Source organism: Echiichthys vipera (assembly GCF_963691815.1).
Source record: "Echiichthys vipera genome assembly, chromosome: 22".
Lineage (NCBI taxonomy): Eukaryota > Metazoa > Chordata > Actinopteri > Perciformes > Trachinidae > Echiichthys > Echiichthys vipera.
In genome coordinates this window covers 6,681,948-6,690,924 of record NC_139847.1, presented here as the reverse complement: position 1 = coordinate 6,690,924, position 8,977 = coordinate 6,681,948, and the positions used below count along the sequence as shown (strand labels likewise).

General features: G+C 45.1%; 1 protein-coding gene across 1 annotated transcript; it reads right to left on the bottom strand.

Moving 5' to 3' along the window:
• Positions 1-6,019: 6,019 nt before the first annotated feature.
• gal3st3 (galactose-3-O-sulfotransferase 3) lies at positions 6,020-8,525 on the bottom strand (the record flags this gene model as incomplete). Its single annotated transcript, XM_083937090.1, has 2 exons — positions 8,428-8,525; positions 6,020-7,358 (listed from the first exon to the last, which is right to left on the bottom strand). Exons 1-2 carry the CDS (start codon positions 8,508-8,510, stop codon positions 6,020-6,022), a joined length of 1,422 nt encoding a protein of 473 aa, XP_083793216.1. The 5' UTR covers positions 8,511-8,525.
• Between the last annotated feature and the right edge of the window lie 452 nt (positions 8,526-8,977).

Below are 8,977 nucleotides of genomic sequence, written 5' to 3'. Positions count from 1 at the left end.
CCAATGAAATGAGGGATTCATTAAAAACTGAATTATTGTAAATTGTAAATAACTATAGGCACTTACACACTGAGTTTGTTTGGGGAGAAATAGGCTAGTATTGAGGGTCACCGCCATGGCAGCAGCAGGTCATAATGACCACCATGCAAAGAGCATCAAACACACTGCTTTGCATTTTGTTTTTGTCCCTGTGAGAAGCAATTTGTTCACTCATTTAGGCAGGCGTGCTGGATGGAGGTAATTTCAAACGACTGATTGCAGGCTGAGAAGTCTGGTTTTGGTCTTCTGGGAAATAGAAACCATTTAGCATCTGAATCTTAATTGAGCAACTGACACTGTGCGTTAGGTATCGCCGCTGATGAAGAGTGTGCCTGTGCGTGTGTGTGTGCGTTTCTAGAATATTCTGAATTATTCAAGTCAGTGGATATCTGAATAAATCTGCAATCCAAGGGAGAAACGGCAGAAACAAAAACCATGTCCACTCGGGGATGACTTGGAATCATTCAAACTTTATTCGTCACGTTCACCCTTCGCCCGTCCATCATTACAAAGCTTTGGGGCCCCTAGCTCTGATTGTCGTTAGCCATTTTGTTCAGAGCCCTGTCACCCGCCAAAACTCTTCCACTCAATCACCAAAATGGGAGGAAAAAATCTCGTTCTTCTTCACAGATCACGGATAAGTCCATAAACAGAGGTCGGAAATAAACGGTGAGCGGATCAAGGAGGCAACAGAGGAAAACACAGTCAGAGAATCATCACTGCATTCACCGTAAGTCAATGAACTGGTTTTTTTGTTGATTCCCTGCAACATAAAGGCTCAGCAGAGACAGAAAGAAATGGATCTGACACCACTAGAAAGAAGTTTCATTTTCTAGTAAAACTAAATAATAACACAACAAGCTTTGCCATGTTTCTCTAAAAGAAAGAAAAACCAAGAAGGGGCGGCTAATGTGAAGATGATGATACATTAGAGAACTGTTTTTTTCAAAGCCCCTCTGGCTGAAAGAGAAAGAAGAATAGCCAACACTTCAGACATGACAGCATGACCATTACTGAAACTCTCCCACAAGAAGCAGAACAGCCGGGCGAACGACTCGTACAATCAAAACAGCACTTAGAGAGACACACAGCATCGGAGAAATAGGTCATAAATGAAGAGTTGAGGGGAAATAAAAGCATAGTCTTTAGCTGGCTCCCACTCAGACACAGAAGTGGGAGGAAGTGTATTTTCAAATCCCACATTTTGATCTATTTTATGTAGTTTACGCCTTTAATGGTCTACAAATGACTGGCAGGCTGTTTATTTTACCCCAGGAATGTAGTGACTATACCTGAACTCCACCTTTTAAGGTTAAGAATCAGGTTTTGTTTCAGTGCTTGTGGAGACTCAAAGTCGAACAGCCAAAATACACGGGGGAACATTTATCACCTGCTAGATGGACCGCGTCAGTAGCGCGTGGCTGCTGCCAGCTTAACTGTGCCAATATTGAGTTTTGCCAAGTAATAATGCAGTTGGTTGTGCAGGTTTGGAAGCAGTGCCGCCTCACATCACCCTCTAGTACAATAGGCATGTTTCCAGTTAGGTAAAATGTGGCTGCTGCAACATTTCAAGGCCCGCCCTCTCAAAAGTGGCGTGTCTCCATAACAAAAACGAACCCCGGAGGGATTTACAAGACACCTGAGGTGAAGTATCACTGGATGGGTTTTGATCGCCGGGAACGTCGGAAAGAAAACACTCCACCTTAAAATTTACGGTAGCTGTCAAATAGTGTGTGGCTGGCACCGGTGTAGAGGACGTTCATCTCCATTCGGGAAAAGCTCAGTATGTGGTCTGTGTGTGAGTGTGTGTGGGTCAGGGGATGAAAGTAGAGCAAACAGCTGTAGTTTGTGGTAGTAAATGTACAGTGTAGTGTTTCATATTGCCTGTTCCTGTTTGTTTCTCTAAACGCAGGACCTTAGCAAACAGAGTGCAGTAATCAATAATCTGTTTTTTAGCCTTTTGTGCCTTTATTTGGAAAGGACAGTTGGAGGTCGAAAGCAAAATAGGAGATAGGGAGGGAGGGCGCGGCATGCAGCAAAGAGCCGCAGGTCAGAATCCAACCTGCACTCACTCTCACAAGCGCATGCACAGATTTCCGGGAGTAAAAAAACAACACTACACCACTAGATAAAGAGTCTACTCTCTACTTTGCCTACTTTTAAAAATGTTGCGCGTTGTTGTGACGTTGAATAGTTACATCCAATCAGCAACCAGGCTTTTTTCAGGGGAGAGACGGGCCGTTTCGGCGAAGGAGACCTGCCTTATACCCGGTATTCGACTGTAATGGAATCGCCTCTAATGAGCTATGTATCTTTATCATTTTTAAACAGATTGTACTAAATATTTCACACCGTTATCTGTACTTTTTACCTGTTGGAGGGCCATGTAGCCGCACGTAGAGAGAGATAAATAGACGGACAATTGAATAATAGAGTTGAGCAGCACGACGTTCTCGCAGGTGCGCAGCTTCAATGGTCCAGGCAGTAATGGACGTGCTCTACCGCGGGTATGGTGCGACAGCCCTGTGACATCGTGTAGTTCCTAGTGTATTTTGGCCTTGGACATTATAAAATAAAACACTCTGGGTCTGCTTAATGAGTGACGGACAAACATAAGTTCAGTGCTTTCTTGTTGAAGTTTCATTTGAAGCCAAAATGCTTTCTACTTTTTACATATAGCATCTGAATTCAAACTACTGATTGACTGGCGACACTCTATATTTCTCCTAATGTCAACAAATCCCATGAAAAGACCAAACCACAATGAATTCATCCCAAAATCCCAAGAACTATTAAAAACACATCAATGTGTCACACTGGTGCATACGTTATGACAAACACAGGTTCTGTGGTTCATTTTAAGTCAATCACGCACAGACGTCCTGCTGCTGGAAATAGTCACTACAGAGCGCTGCAGGAATGACTCCTAAATTAAATCGGTGCGTTTACATGCAGTTTAAAACCCCCATTATATTCGGGTTAAGGGCATACTCCGGTTTCTCAAACACCATGTAAACCATTCCGGGTTACTGATGTGCATGTAAAGGCACTGAATGAATTGTAAGCAGTTGCCAACAAGTGGCTTAATCAGAGTCCAGAGATTGTCATGGACATTACAAAGTCATCATGCCATACACAGAAACTCCTCTACTCACTGGATGAGGTCACACTTAGCGGAAAAGCTTTAGCGTAAGAGATCAAATCAAATAACAAGTTAAAGGTTAGTGGCAGTGTGCTCATAGCCTCATGTTTGCGTCAGACAATTGCATTTACACATCAGAAATTCTCAAAGTGGTGTTCATTTATGAATTAACTTGCTGAACAAAAGCCGTTGGTATGATTTTGCTTTGCTAAGTCTCATCGTCTTTTTGTCGACGCTAACTCAAAAAATACGCGTCATCCCTGCAGCACTCTATTGTATTTAACGTGTGTTGAGCCACAGCTGAAAATAGTCCCAAACAAATGTACCGTTTGAGTAACATTTGCTAAAAAAACGCGCAGCTGCTTTTAGCAAATGACTCAGCCTTTTAAAAAGCATCAAGCCACATATTTGTGACCTGTTTTGCAAAGATTTATAAGGCGCTTGAAGCTGACAGGGCGAGGAAGTCGGCCGAGAGTCTTACACGTTGTTGGTTTTGGTCTTATCGTGGGACTTGTTGACAGGATGAAATAACTCTAGCCTTATCCCTTAAAGTGAGTTTTTGCAGTGGATGTACCTAGAAGACAAATTACACATTTCAAAACCCTGTAAATGAAAAAAGAGCTGCTGTGCATCTCGTGCTTTCAAAGCTGAGGTTCTCCCGGTAAGTTCAGATAAGCACACTTTGAATTCAAATATTCACAGCCACTTCATGAAACTGTTTATCCTCTACGTAGGTCTGTTTTCCACCCGCTCTACTTTTTATTCCTGTCAGAGCAGCAGTGGTTTGTGTTTCATTATTGTAACTTCAGCGCGACAGACTCCAACCGCAGAAAGCCTTGTGTGGTTAAGCACTAAAGCACCGCCCAATGAAAGATTCATTTTAAAACGACTACATTTGTTTCACTGTGCGGTTTTCAGAAGTGGTCTTTGTAGTTTTGCATTATGTAAAACATGTATAGAGTGAATTTTTTAGATCATTGCCACATGCCTTCTTCCACCTCAGCTCTCTGAAGTGAAATGCCGAGCACATGAAGGTTTTTATCCAGTGATTCATGAAAAATTACAGTTACAAATACAGTATTGGGAGTCTTTAAATCCCCGATAATAAATAACACATAGTTTTAATAAATCTCACACCCATTATTTCCTTTTGTTGCCATGCCAACATGGCTGGCCTTGGGGGGGAAAAAATACAACATGAAGCAGAGAGAGCCAGTTACGACTCACACACACACACACACACACACACACACACTCACACTAATACACACAGACATCCTTCCTCCGCCTTCTCGTTACTTAGCAGTGTGCTGCTGATCACTGGAGGAATAAAAGAACATAAATGACACATTAAATATGAGCAGAATGGATTAAAAATGGATCACAGCTGAGATAAGTGATGACATTTTTAAATCCCAGCCAAACCAGCCGGGCCATCAGTCTTTCGGGGCTCTAAGCATCCTACATCGATGCTCTCGCTTTGTGTTTTCAAGTTCAGAGTGAGCAGCTTCCGCCCGGTCCTTGTATTCTTAATGAAAATGTACGGCCGTGTAACCCAAGAACATGGGCCATAGGACGGCTGGGAGAGTGGACGATTAAATATTCAAAATGCTGCAACCCACAGGCCTCAAGTCTTTGTCCTGTCAAGCAGTTTTACATTTTTGTTTGTGCCAGTGTGTGTGGAGTGGGGTTGCTGGTAGAGTTATTAAATCCACGCCTTTTCATATATACGAACGTAGGCCTGGAGATCTTATTGCAATAACGGAAACAAAGCCCCACGTCCTGAAAGTCCATATGAAGCAAGATGGGATATTGGCTACTGGTCGGCGGGAGACTGCAATCAGACATGAACGGGGGTTGAAGAAAAACACAATGTCAGCACCACTCTCTGAATTGAGAGCCGAACTAGAGGGTAGCAGCAGGGATGAGGGGGACGGAGGATGGAGACAAGGTTTGCTGAGAGGTCGAAAAGCTGAAGAGACACATAGCTTGATGTGTTTGTGTTCAGTCTCTGTGGGAGTCAGAGCGATAATGGCCATCCAGTCTTTGGGCTCACCCTCTGTATAAGGTCTCTCTTTATCCGTCTTTTTAACTCCCCTCCTCCCTTTGCTTTAGGCTCTAGAGTTCTTAAGAGAAGAAGTAGAAGAAGAAGACGAAGAGTTGTTGATTGTGATTGTGCTGTTGTATTAATGCTTGGAGGTGATCTCGATTTCTGTCTGGCCTCTTAGGAGGCTCTTTGGATGCCTGACAGCTGATCCCTTTTTGTCATTAGGTCTCTCTCAAGGACTTTAAGTGGCATATGTTAGAGAGAGAGAGCTTGTGAAACAGAGAATGAAAGCAAGTAACATGATACTATGCCAGTGTGATACACACAATGCCTACTCTGTGCCTCACAATAGGCCCGATATCGCCACTTCCCCATTGAGTCCCGGTCGCACATAACAGATTTGCCTCAAAGAACCACTTTCACCTAAAACCCTCTCCCATCCACTGTTGTCGGGCATGCAGAGGCGTGCATTTGAGGCGAGTCCTAGTGTAGATTTCTCCCGCTCTTTTGTCTGCCAACCCTGATTCTGTTTCACAGAGCAGCGAGGGGATAGATTCAAGTTCAAGTCCAGATATGTCTAACCCAATTTCCCCTTCCTCATTTATTTTATTCCCAAACTCTGCCAGGAGGGGACAGGAGAAACATTAATGCAAGAACAATCTAGACTTTCTTTTTCCCAAGGACCCCCTTGTTTCCAACACCCTACCACCTCCAACCAAACACCATCGTCTCAAGGGTTGGGATGGGTAGGACAATGCAGTCTGTTGGGCACTCAGATTTTATTCTAGTCTCTATTTTTTAGTCTGTGAGGCCTGGGTCTGTGAAGATTTAGGCCCTAACTTTGTGGTCCGACCTTGAGTTCCTACAGCTGGCTTTGAGGTGGAGGTGGACCCTGTCCCTGATGCAGGGCCTGGGATTGCAGGGGGCGGTTGGCTGCGCTGCACTTGAGGGTGCCGCTGCAGGACTGTGCGTATAGGCTGCTGGAGAGGATGCGTCTGCTGTGGAGGCCGAAGTTGGTAGCCTCGACGATAACGCAGTGATTGGGAGCGTAGGAGCACCCGTGTGTACTGGACCTCCGGCATGATGAGTTTGAGGCAGAGCTCCTGGGCCTGGCTTGAGAATCCACGACTGAGATTTACCGGGAGGTCGTAGCCCACAATGTCGACTTTTGCACTAGGCTGCCAGGGGCGGAGATCTTTGTTTTTGATTTGCGCCGCTGAACGGAGAAGCGGCATCCGTCCACCGAAGCAGCTTCTCATTAATCTCTCCTGGGCTCGACGAAGGAGTCGCACCTCCCTCGCCACACAGGCTGGACCCAGGGCTGAAAGCTGCCGCCACAAGGAGGCGTTGAAGTGGTCGTAAAGACGTGCATCTAAAGAATTCCAAGCACGGATCTTTGAAGGAAGGCCTGGCGTCAAGCTCCGCTTTGAGCTTGGTGTCCGCATGTTGAGTTTAACGTACAGAATATCATCCAGGTCCCAAGAGAGGAGGTGGCGAAGGAGAACCAGCGACTCATCAAAGTACTCAGCAATCATCACCAGGGAGAAAACTCGCTCCACTTCAGCCAGAAAGGCTCGTGCATATGCCACATCTGTTGCTGGGCGATCCTTGTCTCCGCCCAAATCAAAGGTCAAGGTGTTGCGTGCATACATAGAGTCCTTCTCATCTGGTCGGTAGTAGCGCCATGGCTCCGCTAAGAAAGCCTCCAGAGAGCCGTTGGGGACCCTCTTGAAGCTCTGACAGTACTGGTTGTAATAACTGAACAAGGATTCAAACATGGAGCCCGGCTCTCTCAGGATTGTGATGTACAGTGTGTTGTTGGGCATCAGGCGCTGCAGCTCTGCCTTGTTGAAGCGCATGTGGCTGGTGATGATGTTCGGTGGTAGCGTGTGTGGGTGGACAAAGTGAGAGGTGAAGGTGCGTGGGTAGCAGAACTGGTGGCTGCAGGCCTGCACGGGCAAGGCCACCGTGAGGTTGTTGCGCTCCGCGAAGCGGAACAGCAGGTTCTGCATGGTGGTGCTGGCCGTTTTGTGGGTCTTGAGGAAGGCCACATTGGTGTGCTTAGGCTTCAGGCCAGGGGCAGGGTGGGAACGGAGGGCAGGACAACCGATGTGGAAGGCCTCCATGGTCCTGGAGAAAGAAAAAGAAAGTGCAATAATAAATTTGAAGCTCCGGAAAAATGGAGGAACCTATTGTGTGATATTAGAGACTCAGACACTAGACAGATATTAGAGACTGAGGTGTAGGACAGGACAAAGGTACAACAGTCAAGTAGAATGTGGGGAATTGAGATGAGCAAAGAGGGCAGATGTAGGGTAAAGCCATGAGGGGATGAAGGATCAAAAACTGAGAGTGCAAGATAATTATGGTTCTCTGAGTTGTTTGTTTGGTTCATTGATGACTCTAAATTGTCGTAGGTGTAAATGTGAGTGTGAATGATTGTCTGTCTATATGTGCCCTGTGATAGACTGCCGTCCTGTCAAGGGTGTACCTTGTGGGTGATGCGGTTGAAGATGGATGGATGGTTGGATGAATTGTTTGTACTTCATACTGTTGGCAGGTGGTAAATCAATGTTATAGTTTATAACTATCAGTGGAATCATAGTGGGATGGTTGTAGGTGTGTTTGATGCACGACACCAATAGCTAATCTTATTTAATTATTTTTTTCTGTTTACATTCCTCTACTTACGGTGAAAGTGCACAGAATTGGAAAATATTCTTCCAAAAAAGGGGGGAAACAGCTTTCGGAGTATCAAATTAATTACGATGAATATTCATGATACGATTTTACCGTGGTACACACATACTGAATACTGCAGCATTACAGCATGTAGGCTTAACTGCAGACTGAACGAATGTGTCGGATATTTCAAACGTGTGAAAAATGTTGAGACAGTGACAATGAGAATGTGGGAAAGGTTTTATGAGCAAAACGTTAAGTTGAAAAAAGGGTACGAGAGCAGAATACAGGGCTGTCAAAGATCTACGATCCTTCCACTTTATAATTGGTCCCTCGGCCAATTTGGCAGCTCAAAGTTTCCATATCTGAATATTATAATAAGCCAATCCTGCTGCTAATTTGAGTTGAAAGAAAAAAGACAGCTATCTTCATAGTAATTAGCACCATATGAACTTTTCAGAGAGACAGAGGGTATAATGTAAGTTTGCATACGTGTGGGCGTGTTCCAATCACTCACCAGCTCAAGTGGCCCCCATGGTGCAGCAGAAGACTGACAGTACTGATGGCGACGAAGACCAGGAATATCTTCTTCTGCGACATCTCTCTCCGCTTCACTGGGACTGCGGGAGGTAAAGAAGGAGAGTGAGGTGAATAGAGAACGTAAGTAAAAGGTAGGGTAACGCAGGTGGTGGTGTAATGAGAGAGCAGAAAATGAGGCGGAAGGGGAACCACTGTGAAAATGGGCGAGGGGGAATTAGGGGGAAACGAGGAGGGAAAGAGATGAAAAGAAGCAGAAATTAAGAGTGAAAAGGACGTGAAGAAAAGGGACGAGAGAGAGAGCGAATAAGAGGAAGAGACGAGCACGGCGAGGAGGATTTACTGAGCAAATAATGGCCGGGATCCATTAGCAGCAGAGGGTATAGGGAGACTTGGCTTTTGTCACTCTGTAATAATATAGTGAACGATACCTTCATTACCTTCCACAGCTGTAACAGCCTCACTCACTGTTAACACCTTTTCATACTCTCTGGGCTCAAAACTGTGGACAGATGGCCCCCGCACGTTAG